The sequence below is a fragment of the Notothenia rossii genome, assembly GCF_949606895.1.
Source record: "Notothenia rossii genome assembly, chromosome: 5".
Lineage (NCBI taxonomy): Eukaryota > Metazoa > Chordata > Actinopteri > Perciformes > Nototheniidae > Notothenia > Notothenia rossii.
Genome location: NC_136903.1, coordinates 20764014 through 20780832, shown reverse-complemented (window position 1 = coordinate 20780832; position 16819 = coordinate 20764014). Strand labels below are relative to the sequence as shown.

General features: G+C 38.4%; 2 protein-coding genes across 6 annotated transcripts; one reads left to right on the top strand and one right to left on the bottom strand.

Moving 5' to 3' along the window:
- Positions 1–262: 262 nt before the first annotated feature.
- ube2na (ubiquitin-conjugating enzyme E2Na) lies at positions 263–6046 on the bottom strand. Its single transcript, XM_079680805.1, has 4 exons — positions 5889–6046; positions 2354–2600; positions 1828–1968; positions 263–1493 (listed from the first exon to the last, which is right to left on the bottom strand). The coding sequence occupies exons 1-4, from the start codon at positions 5916–5918 to the stop codon at positions 1447–1449; spliced, it is 465 nt and encodes a 154-aa protein (XP_079536931.1). The 5' UTR covers positions 5919–6046; the 3' UTR covers positions 263–1446.
- c1qtnf13 (C1q and TNF related 13) lies at positions 2624–16763 on the top strand. Of its 5 annotated transcripts, none has more exons than XR_013808119.1 (2): positions 2624–5694; positions 11242–11543. XR_013808119.1 is itself a non-coding variant. In XM_079680803.1 (2 exons), the coding sequence occupies exon 2, from the start codon at positions 15001–15003 to the stop codon at positions 16030–16032; it is 1032 nt and encodes a 343-aa protein (XP_079536929.1). In that variant the 5' UTR covers positions 2624–5694; positions 14960–15000; the 3' UTR covers positions 16033–16763. The 5 variants fall into 5 exon arrangements, 4 of the variants coding, with proteins under 4 accessions (XP_079536929.1, XP_079536928.1, XP_079536930.1 ...); XM_079680803.1 differs by lacking the exon at positions 11242–11543 and adding an exon at positions 14960–16763; XM_079680802.1 differs by lacking the exons at positions 2624–5694; positions 11242–11543 and adding exons at positions 5926–6056; positions 14960–16763.
- Positions 16764–16819: the final 56 nt, after the last annotated feature.

Here is a 16819-nt window from a genome sequence, read left to right as displayed (position 1 = left end):
TTATCCTATTTTACAATATTTATGAAGGAAATTATAATCTACTACATTTATTTAACAACTATTTTTGTACTCTCATTTCAAACAGTCCTGCAGACCCCAAAATGTGTTTTCACGTATTGAAGATGATAAGATCTCAAGTTGAGTTGAACTACAATGGGAATAGGTGAGGATACAAAATCCACGTGGCCTACAGTAAAACGTAATACAGGTGTAAAATAAAGGACAGGATTGTGCACCATAAACAACTTCACCAAGGCAACCATTTATTAATCAACAGATTTTATTTACAGAACATAAAAGGTATGCAGATGGACTGTTTCAAAGCGTTCTGAGAGCAGGAAAACACTTCCTTCCCAGATTGATAGAAAGAATGAATTTACAAACAGTAAAATTAAATACAGACTTTTAAGGCCAAAAAACAGTCAAAACAATTGAGTGAAAGCCTTCATGCTGTTTTGGAGTTTGATCCTGTAACAGCCCAGCATCTCCTCACCCACCAACCACACCCTATCCACCACCAGGTTATCAAACAACTAACAGCTCAAATGTAACCGCTGCTTTGTGAAATAAATGCAAAGTAAACCACTGAGTCTTATAGCATTAAACTGAGAGGGCATACAGAGAGAAAGCAGAGTACTTAGTATGGTAATAGTAAGAAAGATTCACATATAAAAGACTTGATATGGTAATAAAACATATGTGCTAAAACTAAGGAAAGATCCACAATGTCCTCTCCGCCCTCCTCACTCTCTCACGCCATCAACAAGCCTACAGTTTACATTGAGAGTGGTTGAAACAGTTAATGTGACAGTAGCAGGCTCAGTTTGGGTTTTAGTCATAACATTTAATTTTCAATGCAGTCAAATGTGAAGAAGCACGGCTACGATAGATTATGTGTCCAGTTGGGCCATCTACACAGCACACAACTCTGGATGGCCTCCAGCTGAGGGTCAACATACAGTGAGCTAGTTTGCTGCTTGGAAAAAAAGCAGCAACACAAGGAAATAAAGTTAAAATAAATGTTAAGATTATACAATGTTAACCACATCTAGTCAATCTCCGCCCATTCCACAACTCCAGGGCCCCCAAAACCCACCCCCCACACATACACCCTTTTGCCCCCTCAACATGCTTGTTTTCACGTTGGTGAAAGCTTTCTAAAATCCATGGACAAAGAAAGCCAGGTGAGTAGATCTCAGCTCATGCATTTGAACAGTAGTAAGTACGGACAAAGACGAGTAATTTCATTACTTGTATGCATTTAAATCACCAATTGTCAGCAGGAGTTTTTTTCCTTTACAATATTTTCACGTTTATTTTATAATATATATTTATATATATATGTTTATATATATTTAAGACTGTGTCCTTTAAATGTAATTGAAGTAGGAGGAGGCAGAACATGAGGAGTTGTGTTCACACTTGATTTCCACTTGTAGGGCTGCTCTACACCTCGTTTCTGCTTCCAGCATAAAGTCTGGTCCATGACTTGGCTGGAAAGAGTAAGAAAACAAAAGCAATATGAATGACGTTCATTTTACCAAAGTGGTTTGTTCAAAGCCTGCATTGAGACACATTTACAAAATCCCTTATCCCTCCAAATTAAACAAAATGATCACAAAATGTAATTATATATTTGTAAACAATACATTGGGGGAGATCAACCAGGTTGCCTCATTCCTGCTTGCAAATTCAATTTTAGAATGTATGGTTGCCATTACTGAAATAACCAGCAATGACCTCAGGTAACAAATATGGTTCATTACTCAATGTTAGAACAATGTATTTAAAACCCTTTGTTGAACACAGCCAGATGAGAGCCCTCACCTGTTTCTATGGCTTCAACTTCATTGGACTTCCACTTCTCTGCAACGTCATTTGCGAGGGGATCATCAGGGTTGGGTGCACTTAGTAATGCCTGGATTGATAGCAGCACTGTGCGAATCTGCAGAGCCGGTGACCATTTATCTGAAAAATAAAAGAACAGGGATTAATAAAAGTCTAATTGAGGCCAGGAAAAGCAGAGGGATGATATTTTTTTGAAAGCTGCAGGAGTGAAGAAACGGTGCAGTAGTATTGGCGAAAAGCTTCAGTCAGGGGTCACAAGTGTAACATAAGAGGCCCTTGATCTTTTGAGCAAGATAAAATGGTCAAATCCCTCACTTCATTCACAGGGGAACATCAGAGGACAGAGAACGTACAGCGCTGTTTCTACAGTAACAAGCCTGACTCAACAGAAAGAACAGGGGAAAATAAACACTTTCTGTCAGTTGAAAACCTGCCCTTTATGCACAATGTAAACCACACACAGCTAGCCAAGCATAAACTGTTACATCACAGAGTGTTGACTTACCTTTCAAAATGTCTAGACAGATTCTCCCCAACTTGTCAACATTGGGGTGATATATTTTGGTCATGAAGCGTACTTTAGGAGCTGCCATGGGATATTCTTCGGGTAAAAAGAGCTCCAGTTTAAAAACGCCCCCCTCAAAAGGTGAGTCCTGAGGTCCACAGATGACCACATGAAAGTAGCGGGCATTGCCTTCATCTGGCTCAGCCCGGATGCCTGGGACAGGCTCTGCAATCAGGCGTTGAGTTTCCTGGCACAGAAAGAGACAGGAAGACATTAACCTAAATAATATTTATCAGTAACATAAAGTGATTTAACCTTGCGCTGCAAAACGCATCGTTATCGCCACAATGCACCACCTGCTAAATATTGTAGCGAAGGATGCAACTCCTAGCGTGAAGGTAGGGTATGTGCACAAAGAAATGAAACTGGAAATAAAAACTTGACAGTTGTTAGATTTTTAAAAGAGATGCAGCACAAAGCATCTTTCACACCGTACATATTTAGAAGTAGCATTTCAAGCGCATCTCCTTCAGTGAATGCTGACACTTCATAATTTAATGACAAGTAATACATTATTTCTGCTACAAATACAACTGTGGCTTGTAACATCTAGGAATGTCTCATGTAGCATTACAGATAACTGCACTGTTGGAAACTGGTTTTATTTTTATGCAAACAGCTCAACCGGGATCACTCATGACACATTCTGTGAATCCCGTGCCGACGGCATCATGGTGCTAAATCAAACTCTGATCAGAAACAATGACTCAGCCCCTTTCCCCAGGAAACCACAGGCATATACACTTTATGTAGTAACCTATAGGAGTACTAGTCATTCATTTCAAACTACAAAAATGATACTCTACAAGACTATCACCTTTTTGTTTTTACATTTCTTTCTTGTTTACTTCTTGTTTCCAAACATTTTCTCTCCATTTTCTTATATTGTCGAACTCTCGTGATGATTAAGTCTGACTTTGCTTTGTCTTAGCAGAATAGGCAGCATTTACAATTGCTGGATAAGGAATTTTTCCTGAAGGATACTCCAGCATTAATTCAGTCTGCATTTGCAGAACAGCCAACATTGGCACTTTCTTGAGCTACAATTGGCCAAAGTATGGTTTCTCTCAGAACTATTGAATAACAATATGCTGAAAATGTATTGCCAACAACTACCTTCCCCATAATTAGATGAATCCACCTTAGGATTTGTAATTACATATAGGTAAAACCTGTTTATTACAATTATTTATTCAAAATTATTATTCTTCTGCCAACAACTGAGAGTTGCAAACAAGATGTGAATCACCATTATTCTCCGACCAGACATGGCAATAGATGGCAGGTGGAAGGTTTACTATTGTCTGCTTGGCTATAATCCTGTAACACAGGGTGGCGTTGCCTGCAGTAGAGGCAAAATGCTGAATCTCTGTGCACTCTGTAACTGTCTGCTAGAGGTGACACTGTCTCAGCCACCGCTCCACAGTCAGCCATTACTTTCATTTCCAACAACCACTGCAGCAAAGTACCTCAGTGTCAGCCGTGTGACTAACAGAAGAACACACCTCTACAGTGAAAGAGGAGCAGGTATCTGATATCTATTGTGGTAGGCATGAGGCAGCATGAGTGACACGCCTGATAGATGCATTCGACAACAGCAACGTATTAAAAGTGCAAAGGAATAGGACGTCATGGCAGTGGTGTGCAGCTACTATATATAGGCTATGAACTATTTAGATAGCTTGATTTGAGCTACTGTTTTATGGTCTCCATTCTCCAAACTGTTTTCTAAATGTACATTCACAATCTTAAAACCTATAATCCCCCTGTTCTGTTCATACCTGAAATCAACAGAACAATAAATAAATAACATAACATCCATGCATGAGAAAACAGCATGAAGTAAAGCATGCCAACAGCCGGCACTCTTGTTTTTGCCGTTCCTTTCCTGAATGCGACTGGGAGTGAGATTCCTGAAATGTTTCAGATAACCCACAGACAAAACCATGCAGTGAAAACACAGACGAGAGGGGCTCCCAGTCCCAGTCACACGCTCCGAGGGATCAAGGGCTCCGTCCGCTGAGTACTGTTCCCAAAACGTCCACCTTTTCCCACCAACACCAGCCTGTGACCTTCTGACTCACCCACCTGTGCAGCCTGATCTCAAACATCATTCATGTCCCTGTTACGGCTGGGCGATATAGCATATAGCATAGCACATTTGCATGTTTTCTGGTAATAAAATGAATAAATCCTAAGTGTGGTAAAATATATTGTTTGTATACTTATATCTAAAGTATATACTTGACTAGTGTTAAGTATTGAGTATTTAACAACTAGTTATTTAAATAAATTAAATAACTAGTGAAAGGGAGAGTAAAAGGATTTTAAATAAAAAAGGTGTAGCTATGTTTACTGACAATGTATACATGAATGCATAACATTACCCCAATAGTTAGAGAGGAATCATTAGGTGTTGGCACGCAGGAGTAGAAAAATAAAGATGATAAAATGGGTGAATGACTAAGTTTGAATCGACTTTTTGGTTCCAAGTTAATCTTACACTTACCTTATTATTGGGGTAAAGGAGCATACATTTTAGAGAAGCTTGTAACCTGAAGGTTCAACATTTGAGTCCAGTGTGTTAATTGCAAATTAACTCATTGGTAATGTAAAGTAAATAAAAACATCACCATTCACTATCTTGAAAAGATATTCTTTCAAATTATTTCACATCAGATTTTCTGAGAAATTTGAGTTATGATGCGATTGCTTTTTCTTTTTTTTATTAGGCTAGTAATTGAGTATTATCTTTAGAAACCTATGCTGAGCAGCTCGTTTTGGATATGGCCAACATCACTTTCTGATGCTGCCACATGGAGTCAGGGGCCAAAGTCTGCAGTGGAAGTGATTTCTCTTCAAGTATCAAACGTTTCATCTATAATACTTTGTTATGTGAATACTCACTAAGGATGGGAAACCGCATTCATGTATAAAACATGGTACATACTTAGGAACTTCACTTAATGAAAAGGCTAAACTATGCAAAAAAACAAACAAAACAAAAAGATTATAAAAGGATGTGATGAGCTAAATTCATGTATGAAAAATATAACACAGAGATCATCAGGCTACCAGGGTCGCTTTAGCTTGTTCCTGTTGTTTTATTATCATTCACTCACAAGCTAGCCGTTGCTAGCACTGTTAGCATTGTTAGCCAGCTATTCAGTCAGCACCACGATCTGAGCAAGGGCTATTAGAGAACACTGTTGTGCCTGAGAACTACATTTGGAAGATATGGCCCCGACACAGACCACATCCATGCTCCGTTTACACAAAAGGTTGGTGTATTTTTAACCCCAAAGTGTTTCGCTATCTGGGCACAGGAATAAAACGGAAGTTGCTTTAGCGTGCTAGGTGCTAACGTTAGCAAACAAAACTGTGAACCAGCACCGGGAGTTCAGACAGTGTATGTAGAGTTTCCACCCTGACAGAAAAGGGACCTTTGCTGCTGTTTAAAGTGTGTAATAGTTACCTTAAGGATCCTGCGGGGCAGTCCTGCCATCTTGTCTTAAATGCGGGTTTTCAGCTCTCAGTCCTCTGTCGCTGGCATTGACAGCAAACACACGTCTTCCGGGTTCTCTGCGTCATGGCAGGGCATGATGGAGCAACGCAGCAGTTAATGTGATGAATGTATTCAGAGGTGGGAGAAGTAGGCTACTCAGATCCAGAGTATAAGTACCAGAGTGTATGAATACTCTGCTACAAGTAATAATCCTGCATTGCTAATGTTACTTAAGAAAAAAGTACTAGAGTAATTCAAAATATACTTAAAGTACCAAAATTAGAAGTACTTATTATGTAGATATAGGACCATTTCAGAATAATATATTATGTTTTGATTATAATTATTGATGCATTAACATGTTTATTAAAGCTGGTAAAGGTGCAAAGTAAGTACACTTTCGCTACTACGTACTAAATTAGCCAATACTTATAGTGGTCAAGTATACTGATCGAAAGTACAATTATTTTTTAGTATTTTGTAATACCCTAAGCATGCTTTATTAACGTGTACATTAATTTCACTTCATTAGAAGTGTATTTAAGTACTCGTATAAAAAGTGCACTTTAATATATGTTTTTCTTCATTTGTACTTCATTGTACTTTTAAAGAGTATATTAACTTGCAAATACCTAAAGTGGTACATTAGTCTACTTTTAAAAAGTTAGATATTTGAAGTCCTTTGTAATACACTATTGGTATGCTTTATTTAAGTAGACTTTAATTTCACTTCATTAGAAGTGTACATAATATTATTAGACCCTCCAGAAAAACGCGATCCTGCGATCGCAGAATTTACCGCATAATCAGCAAAATGGCGCAGATTTTTTAAAGGCCGTATATTTATCAAAAGGCCGCATAATCCCCGCATTTTTCCACACAAAGTTGAGAACAAAAAAAGTTAACTCGTCTTGACGTGAAGTAGTGATGATGATGACGTGACGTCATCAGCTCGCGCATCACAGAAGGTAAACAACACCGTAGAGTGAACGTGTGGAACTCACGACGAACATTTCTGCTAAAGACCGGGCAAAGCAGTACCCCGATGTCTTTCACGCAAGTGGGGGGAAACTATTCTGCACCCCGTGCAACTGTGTGTTGGAGCATACGTTTTAGAGAAAATCGACCGTGACGACCCACTTTGATTCATTCAAACATTCGAAAATGCTTTCTGCTGCTGCGGACAAGAAAGCCAAACAACTCACGTTCACCGAGGCATCAACCTCCAAAACCCTTTCGAGGGCTACAAGAAACGAAGTGAGTAGATTGAAGCTGGTCAGATAACGAACGAGTAAATGAAAACAGAATGAGGCGGAGAAGTGTGTGTGTGTGTGTGTGTGTGTGTGTGTGTGTGTGTGTGTGTGTGTGTGTGTGTGTGTGTGTGTGTGTGTGTGTGTGTGTGTGTGTGTGTGTGTGTGTGTGTGTGTGTGTGTGTGTGTGTGTGTGTGTGTGTGTGTGTGTGTGTGTGTGTGTGTGTGAGTGAGAGAGAGTGTGATTCAAATAGCCCCATTGATTTGACAATAAATAAACATTGAATGTGTTTAATTGAATAGGAAAGGGGTTTAACGTTAGTGGCAGGGTGTGTGTGAGAGAGAATAAATAAGACAGCCCAATATTTAAAAATAAATCTATTCTTTTTCGCAACTTTCCGCATATTTCGCAATTTCACCGCATAAAATTACATAAAAACCCCGCATGTTTAATCGCATAATCAAGGATTTTAGCCCGCATAATCGAGGATTTTTGCCCGAGTTTTTCTGGAGGGTCTAAGTATACTTAAAAACTAGAGATGCACGATATTGGTTTTTTGAAACCGATACCGATAACTTCCTGCTTCTCAAGACCGATACCGATAACCGATAATAAAATATATATATATATATATATATATATATATATATATATATATATATATATATATTAAATGTACCTGTTGCCTTTTTCCCTCCTCGTGGAACTTCTGCATTGCATTTGTTAATACAAATAGCAAGCAAACTATCTAACTCTGAAACTTTGAAATAGTCCCATAATACCGACAACATGTTTGTTTACTGTCCTGGCTTCACGGCCGCACACCATTTACGTCACAGCCAGGCATGAGTTAGGGAGCGCTGGATTTGTGAAAAACTCCCCTCTTCCTAAACCACTAATACCACATTACTGGCAAAACGGGAGGAGCCGAGTGAAAAACAAGCGTCCCTCATCCCAATCCACCAACACCGCAGTATTGTTTCTTTTTTTTTATCCCAAAAATATATTGTATATTATCGGGGCTATTAATACTTTTATCGGGTTTATCGGGATGACGTCATAATTCCTAATATCGGGCCGATAATTATCGTGCACCACTATTACAAACAGTGCACTTTAATGTTAGTTCATTTTAAACTGCACTTCAGTGTACTTTGTTTGTTAGTGTTTATTTTATTACATTTGTGAATAGTGTACTTTGTTTACACCTCTGGGAAGTGTATAGGTCTGTACTATTACCATCATGTATTAATGCACAAAGACTTACTTGATAGGAGGCACTTTATGTATGTCAGGGTCAGAACAGGTTCCTCCTAACACATTGGTAGTGTCCATCCCATTCAACATTCTACTACAGGTGTGTACTTAAAAAGTCAATCTACTAGGGATTCGTACAGTACAAAATAATAAGAAGCAGAACATCAAAATGACAGAATTCATTGTGCACAGAATTGGAAATTAGTACTCTTATTTTCCCATTATAGGCTCATTATTTAATCTCATTCGTTATCTGGTGAATTACATTAAGCCTATAGTCCAAATGAGTTCTTGAGGCTTCCTTGATGTCCAGTCAAATCAGTCTTTTTCAATGTTGTTTGGTAGAGGGATAACATGTATCTTCTCCCTCGACTTAATCATGACACATTTGCATGTCAATGAGTCTGGATTTATGGCATACAGTACACATTGTTGCACTCAGACACTTCATACATAAAGGTTGATGCAATATGAAGTGTTGTGTCTCTGCACAGCTCCCTTCCAAACTTCAGAAACTCCTTGACCAAAACACAGTGTATTGGACCAGAAACTAGAAGCAGGATTGGAATGAGCCCACAACACTCCTGATTGGTTAATATAAACGTCATCGAAGAAACCTGCAAATGAGAACTGTCCGCGCCTGTCAATCCAATTTGAAACTTCTGTAGTGGCAATATCTCATGTTACTTTATATGGTAAAACCAAATGATGATATTATGCTTAGAAACTGTTTGGTCAACTCGACCTGTTGTACCACACGGTAGCTTCCTGCCAAGGTCGTACCTGGAGGATGTGGCTCTCCATATGAGAGCATTGTAAGATAACAGTTTTCTAAGGAAAGTCTTATCTCTTTTACTTCCTGCACAGCAACAGTCCTCTATAAAACACACACAGACATTATACCCTGTGTGCACTCCTGCAGACTACTCTGTACTCTGTGAGACATGTACCTTTGAAGCGCTTCAAATAAAGAACCAACGAAAGACAACGCTGCTTGCTTTCACCAGTTTATTATTGATTACTCTCATTGTACATCTTTACAGTATTGACGAGTTTCAAATATCCACGACACTTCCACGTCAGTTTGAGCAGGTCTCCTCCTGCCCAGCTGCTGCTCACTCTGTATGTCTGCTCCAGGAGTTTATGGATTCATATCGGCATCGTTTTACATCAACACGTTAAATATGAGCAGCTGGACGTTAACAGAGAACAGAAGACATGAGATCTGGTGAGTCCTGCAACTATAATGGAGTGAGCTTTGGTCGTACAGTGATGAGACGTATACATATGGAATCTGTGGAATCCCAGCTTTCATATGATACGTTTGTGCAGATAGCATGAAGTAGAAAAGATCGCTTTTGCCTGTTATGTGCTAAAGTAGCATTAGCCCTTTTTTGCTATGTGCTGATTTGCTTAGTGTTAGACTTGTGTTTAGTTTAGGTAACAATGGTTAATATCGTCAGTTAGCTGAGTTTCTTCCCGTTAAGTGGGTATGCATCATTAATAGGCTATTAAATGTTAAGAAGCCCAGAGATGTTGTTTCTTGCAAGATGTTGCGTCTGCCCCCACCGGCGGGAGAAACCGGGCTTAACAGGTTAACAAGGTGGCTGCTAACGTTAGCTTACAGCTTCTTGTAGTGCTGCCCTCACCCTCTCATCTCCAACACGGTAGAATGACACATAAACATGCAGCGGGTTGTCACAGTGTTGTCGCCAAGTTTATTGTAAAGTTTCACAGCTTTCTTACAGCGGAATCCAGTTTGTTAATGTTTAGTAGCCAACAGCTAGCATAGCATAAACTGCTAACCACTAACGTTTGGCTAACTTGCTAGTTAGCTCTGCTCTATATATTACAAGCTAACATGACTAGCTAATGTCACAGTGTATAAACTAAAATAGTTTTTGTATTACTACATCATACATGCTTGGTCCAATTCACTGCTAAAATAAAAAATAATTATTTTTAACAAAATTAGTATTATTATAGTATGTATTTTTTTGCATTTTTACCACACTTGGCATAAACTATTTTAGTTCTTAGTTTGTGGTAATCAAAAACAAGGTATTTAATTAATACTTTGAATATTAAAGGTGGGGTAGGTCATTTTGGAGAAACCAGCTCGAATTACAAATTGAAAATACACAGCTGGAAAAAATCTGCCACTTCCTTACAGAGCACCTCCTCCAACACACACGAACACACACATGACCAATGAGGGCACAAGATAAGTTTGTGCACAGATGGAAGGCTGACATGCAGGTAGGCCATCCAGTTATTTTAGCCAGGCCGGCTAAAATGATTGGTCGTGCTTTTTTACAGTACTACGGCTTCCACAGATGAACTTTTTGCATGGATTTTTTGTCAAAACACTTAAGATATTCATTGCTATCGGGATGTTAAGAGCATTCCATGGAATATAACAAAAAGTGTATCTCAAGCCGGTTTCTCAAACTTACCTACCCCACCTTTAATGACTAAAGACATAGATTTGAAAATGTATAGTAAAGAAACACTCAGCAGCCATGCATGAAATAACATAGGAAAAGAATACGGGTAACTTTGGAACCATGTTGTGCCTTAGAAGTGTCGTGATACAAACATGATTTTTTTCAAAAAGTAAGAAATACAAATTATAATTGATGTTGATCAAAAACAGGTTAATTGAGGAATACCTGGAATCCTGAATGATTAAAGTAATTTATTGCAAAGATATTTACAATTTTAAAACTAATTCGGGTCACTTTTGACGCATTTTGGTTGTATGTTGTGTAACATAGGGTTAACATGACAGCTGTGATGTTCACTCTTTTGACAGAGCACCTATGGAAGAGAAGATGTGATGGCTTTGTGTGGAAAGCTGCTGCAGCCAGCCGGTGACTCCTCATCAGTCTCTCCAGGCAGCACCCAGCTATTCTTCTTCCATCTTACAGATGAAAATACTTTGATATGTGAGTAATTTGGGCCCCAGCCCCAAATTGCTCCCAGTGCTGCGCATTGGTGTGTGGATGTGAGTTTTAATCCGCCTCTTTCAGAAATGTAAAACACACTGGCCAAGTCTACCCTTACTGGGAAGGGGAAAACAGCGGAAGTCAAGGACCAACTTGACCTGGAGAAAGTGAATGCAATTATAGGTACAGATATTCTGTATTAATTGTATCATTATGAATGGAATTCAATCTAATATATTGTCTATATTATCAAGTAAATTCCATGCTTCCTTCCTGTTTTGAAAGACATGGTGAGAGAAAGATTTCCGGGTACCGAGGTCAGTGCGATCCGGGCCCTGCTACTGCGGAGGAAATGCAATAATGAGGGCTACAAGAACAACGTTCCTCCTCAGTGATGGCCGCCATCCTCTAATTTATTTCTATTTTATTTTTACTTTGCAAGTGATGTGAGTTTAACCATCATGTTTTGTTGTTTTAACTATAGTTCAATTTATTCAAGTATAAAGACGTTTTTTGGTTTGTTTACGAAGTTCTAAGGAGTAAAATTGTAAATGTTTTAACGTCATTAAAATTATGTTTTTCTCATAATTGAAGTGCAATTTGTCATGAAACAGAATAGCACACTTAGTGTGTACTTAAGTGGTAACCGGAAGTATCTTAAAGCGTATGAAGTATAATAGTGATGTATTGTAAGTATGCTTCTGTAACACATAATCCATTACTTGCAGTGGTAACATTATTGTACTTAAAATACACTTCTATTCTGTAGTATAAGCAGTGATAGAATACACTTCTACCCTACTTTCTAGTATAATAACATTATACTTAAAATACATGGATTTATGGTGCTTAAATTGTGATCGAACCTTACAATGAATACATTTTTATTAACATAATAGCACAATTTAAAAGTAATAAATACAGTCAGAAAGTGCATTTGAAGTTCAGTTGAAATATAACGGATATGCTTGAATAAGTGTGATAATACTATGTTCAAAACACACTTATACACTACTATGAATTGAGCTGAATGCCCTTTTAAGTATATTTCCAACACACTGGTAATATAATACAATTGTTCTTGATGTGTGTTTTGAATGCACACGAATCATGATTTTAACTGGTGTACTTCAGTACACTTAAAGTTTACAAAAAGTTGTGTCAATTTAGCACACTATTTATACTTCAAGTATACTCAACTAATGATGAAGTCGTACAAGTACTACTTGAGTACACTTTAGTACTGTATACTTGAATGCAACAAAAAAGCACATTTATCCTAATAGTGTACTTAGTACATTCTTTAAAAAGTATAATTTAAGCATAATATTTTTTACCTGGGCAGTACTTGAGTAAATGGACCCAGGTACTTCACACTACTGAACAGTACAACACAACAAGTTTAACGTGAGAGCACACCATAATATATATAACCTCTCAGCAAATACAGTAATATCATATAATCAATTTTCCAACATTAAAGTAGTGTTGCAACCATTTTTACAAATATTTTCCAACCAGGATTAATTTTTTTCACAGGTAATGATTTTCCTAAAGTTGCAGAATTTACATTCTAAAATTCTATAACACTTTCTTTTTCTGAAATTACCTTGGCATAAACATTATTATACAGGCATTGTTTTTCAATGTTATTCTTTTTCAACAATCACTTTTCAAAGACCTATTTTGATTTAAATTGTCTAGATAATGGACTGTTGTCTGGTGTCGAAAATCCAAACGTTGTATCCCACAGCTCCTTAATCTTTCTTAGACAAAACAAGTATAAATTAGACCTAATATTTACACAGGTGGCCAATAAGGCTGAAGATACAGCTGCATTTTCATTTTTTTGCATTGCAGGCTGAATGGGGGCTATAGATTGGAGGGGACCTGGAGCTCCTCCTCCTGACATGTCTGTTTGGACGTTTGGACAGAAGCTTTGTCCCTCTGGGTGTTAGGCCTGTTATATGGTCATTAGCAGTGCAGCAAACTAAGAGGAACTTTATTTAAAAGTCTGTCTAAGAAAACGAAATCCAGCATGCATTTTCTTTCTCAACAAATCCTAACAGGTGAGTTTGACATTTGTTTCAGTTCATCTTTAGAGCATGGAGTCTATGTGTACACACGTAAGTGGGCTAAGAATTGTATGTATGGTTTTTATTTATCTGGGTAGAAGTATAGTAAATTACAATTGTCTCCTCACACTTTTGGTCATAACTATAGGTCATTTTCTGTTCATTGTGTCCACGCTTTGTTTGACATCATTGCTATACCGACTAATTTGCCTTCTATGTAATAAGAAAGCATTATGTTACACTGCAGATTATTCTCAAATGTTAAATCTTTATTTTGAAAAGTTGAGGACAAAAGATGAAGGTTGTTGACTACTACAGTATAAGGCTAATATTTTGCAAGCTCACTTATTTTGTAAATGTGATTTTGATTTTCCACCACAATTTAGAGCTAAATATCATTAGTGTTTTGTAAAATGTGCAGATCAAATCATTACTACTTAAACGTATGTTTGTTGCCTTGCAGGTGAGGTGGTCAGTGTGAGTGTGATCATAGAAGCTTGTCAGATCAATCTATGGTAGTGTAGTGTGATTTCAAATTCTTCTATTTCATTACGTGTATGGAGGAATTATAAATTACATATTAATAATAGTCATTTTTTAAATAGAGACAATCATTTTCTATTGGAACCTGAATACGTAATGCTATCCAATGTATGTAATGGTTAAAAAGGCAGCATTTCAGGAGTGTAAACAAGTCCCTAAAAAATAATCACAAGTTTTTCATTTATAATAACAGAATATCTGCAACTTATCTAAGTGGTATCTTTTAGCATCCTGCCCTGCCCCATCTCACCAGCCCTCCAAATTTTTCCATTGTTCAACAGACACAGGAACAGATGAACCAGCACCTAATCTAGTCCCTTCTCTCAGTGCACAGAGAGAACAGACAATATCAGCCACATTACAGGGGCTGCTGCTCCCACAGAGCGCCTGATTTGAGTCACAAAATCAATCTCGACAGGGCGTAACCAGACTTCCTTATCGATCTGGAGTATTTCATATAGAGGCATTATTGCTAAGCTTGGTTTGAAGACTCAAAAGAGGTGTTTTTTTACATTGAAACAACACTTCACAGGATATTAGCTATGAGCAGTAACTAACCCGTTTTTTTCCTTCTCTATCTGATATTATCATATTTTGCCTTACATTGGACAGAGCCAAGCTAGCTATTTTCCCCTGTTTCCAGTTGTTGTGCTAAGCTAAACAATATAATGTCTTCTGCCTGTATTTTTGTATTGAATGGACAAACATGATAGTCTTCTTAATCTCTGCAAGAAAGCGAAGGAACATTTATCGAAACATTTTGAAATACACCTTTTATTATCTGGTGACCCTCCTCAGATGTATTTTGTAAGCCCTGAGGGTCCCTGACCAACAGATCTCAAGCTACAAGACTGGACTTTTAATTTGTAAAGCAAAGACATCTCAAATATCTAACTTGCCCATAGTTTCAGAAATGTATGTTTACCACTTGTAAATGTATATATATGTTTTTCCCTTCCTTTTTTAGCTCAGAGGAGCACACACTGCTACCTGGCATGTATACTGATCATGATCTCCTGCTCTGGACCAGCTTCCTCTCTTCACGTCCCTCCGGCGACTTCAAGTCAGAGTTCTGCTTTCTCTGCCACACGAACCAGCAGCATGGAGGGAGGCAAGCAGAAGGCGGTGACCTTCAACAGGCTCATGGTCAACATTGGAGGGGATTTTAACCCAGACACTGGGCAATTCCGCTGTCGTGTCCCCGGGGCTTACTACTTCTCCTTCTCTGTGGGGAAATTCCCAAAGAAAATGCTTTCTGTGATACTGGCGAAGAACGGAGAGGAGGTGCAGGCCATAGCATATGACGACTACCGCAAGAAAGGAAGGAAAATTCAAAGCCAAAGTGTTATGATCAGTTTAAAGGAAATGGACACAGTGTGGCTGCTTTTGCAGCAGAGTCCTCAATATGCTTTGTACAGCAACGCTGGCCCTTACATTGCCTTCTCTGGTTACCTTGTCTATCCTGACATCTCCCCAACCAGCTACATCAGCAACCATCTGTCCACATCAGGGCCGTCCTACCCAAACTGCCCCCCTCAGGCTGAACCCTTGTCCAGAGGTCATACATCAGATCACCCAAGGTCAGCCTTCTCTATGGCACGGACCTCCACACTCATAGGTCAGAGTATCAAGCAGCATGAAAAGCCACCTATGACCTTTGATGTGGAATACGTCAACATCGGGGGGCATTTCAATAAAACCTCCGGCCTGTTCACCTGCCAATACCCAGGCGCATACTTCTTTGCCTTCACTGTGGGGAAACACCCTCGTAAGGCGGTTTCTGTGAAACTGATGAGTGGGAAGGGCGAGGTGCAGGCGATGGTGTTTGATGAGGACACGTCGAAGAGAAGGGAGATGCAGAGTCAGAGCCTGCTGCTGTCTCTCCGTCGGGGCGAGAGTGTGTGGCTGTACAGTCAGCAGGATGAGCGCTACGCTGTCTACAGCAACCAGGGGAGGTACACCACCTTTTCTGGCTTCCTGGTTTACCCTCAAGCAGAAAAACTCCCACTTCCCACCACCCAGGACAGAACTCAACGCTAAATGTCTTTACCCTTCATAACAGAGTCTGATGTTTTTGTAGAAGATCTGTTTATTATTATTTCTTTGTAGATCAAGCATAAGAAGAATTCTGTGGTCAGTATGGTGTTACTACGTTGGTACTGCTTTGTTTGTTTACTTCTGTAACCCTATAATGTAACTCATAGGAGGATATCTGTTGCCAAATTACGCCACAAGATGGAGCTGTAATACAATAAAGGACATTAACCTGCATGCAACAGGGTTATTTATGTCCTTGAAGTGTAATTAACTGTAAGACATCACAATATGAAAAATATATTTTAAATAACAACTCGTTCATTAAGTAATACAGTTGGGTTTTTGTTTACAGACGTATTTACTTGTATTGTACTTAATGGTTTTAAATGGAAAAAACAGTATTGCCTGTTGAGAAATATTGTGTAAATGATGTATGGTTTATTCAAATCTGCTCACTGTGAAAAATAGATACAGATGTGAGTGGTGCTCATTTGAGTCATGTCATTGACGTAGTATTGCAAAATTCAATTGTAGATATATCTTTATCTCTTGTGATGTTTTTATTTCAAGAAACTAAATAAATGTAAACAATTTACTGAATTCACAAGTTCTTGTTTCTTATGCTAATAACATCATTGCTTACATATTGTTCAAATTACCGGTCTGTTTAATTGAAATGTCTGCACTAAAATGTAAAACTATAAACTGGTAAATGATTCATCACTTTAATATGTACACAGTACTGCTTTCTACTGTTAGCTCTCCATGCTTTATGGTGTTGCTGCTGCAC

Excerpts from the sequence above, each read along its gene's own strand:
- c1qtnf13 (XM_079680801.1), top strand. The coding sequence starts at position 13,413 with ATGCATTTTCTTTCTCAACAAATCCTAACAG. Across the intron at positions 13,444-14,959 it reads TTCTCAACAAATCCTAACAG|CTCAGAGGAGCACACACTGC; the intron begins GTGAGTTTGACA and ends TTCCTTTTTTAG.
- ube2na (XM_079680805.1), bottom strand. The coding sequence starts at position 5,918 with ATGGCAGGACTGCCCCGCAGGATCCTTAAG. Across the intron at positions 2,601-5,888 it reads TGCCCCGCAGGATCCTTAAG|GAAACTCAACGCCTGATTGC; the intron begins GTAACTATTACA and ends TTTCTGTGCCAG. Across the intron at positions 1,494-1,827 it reads AGTTGAAGCCATAGAAACAG|CCAAGTCATGGACCAGACTT; the intron begins GTGAGGGCTCTC and ends TACTCTTTCCAG.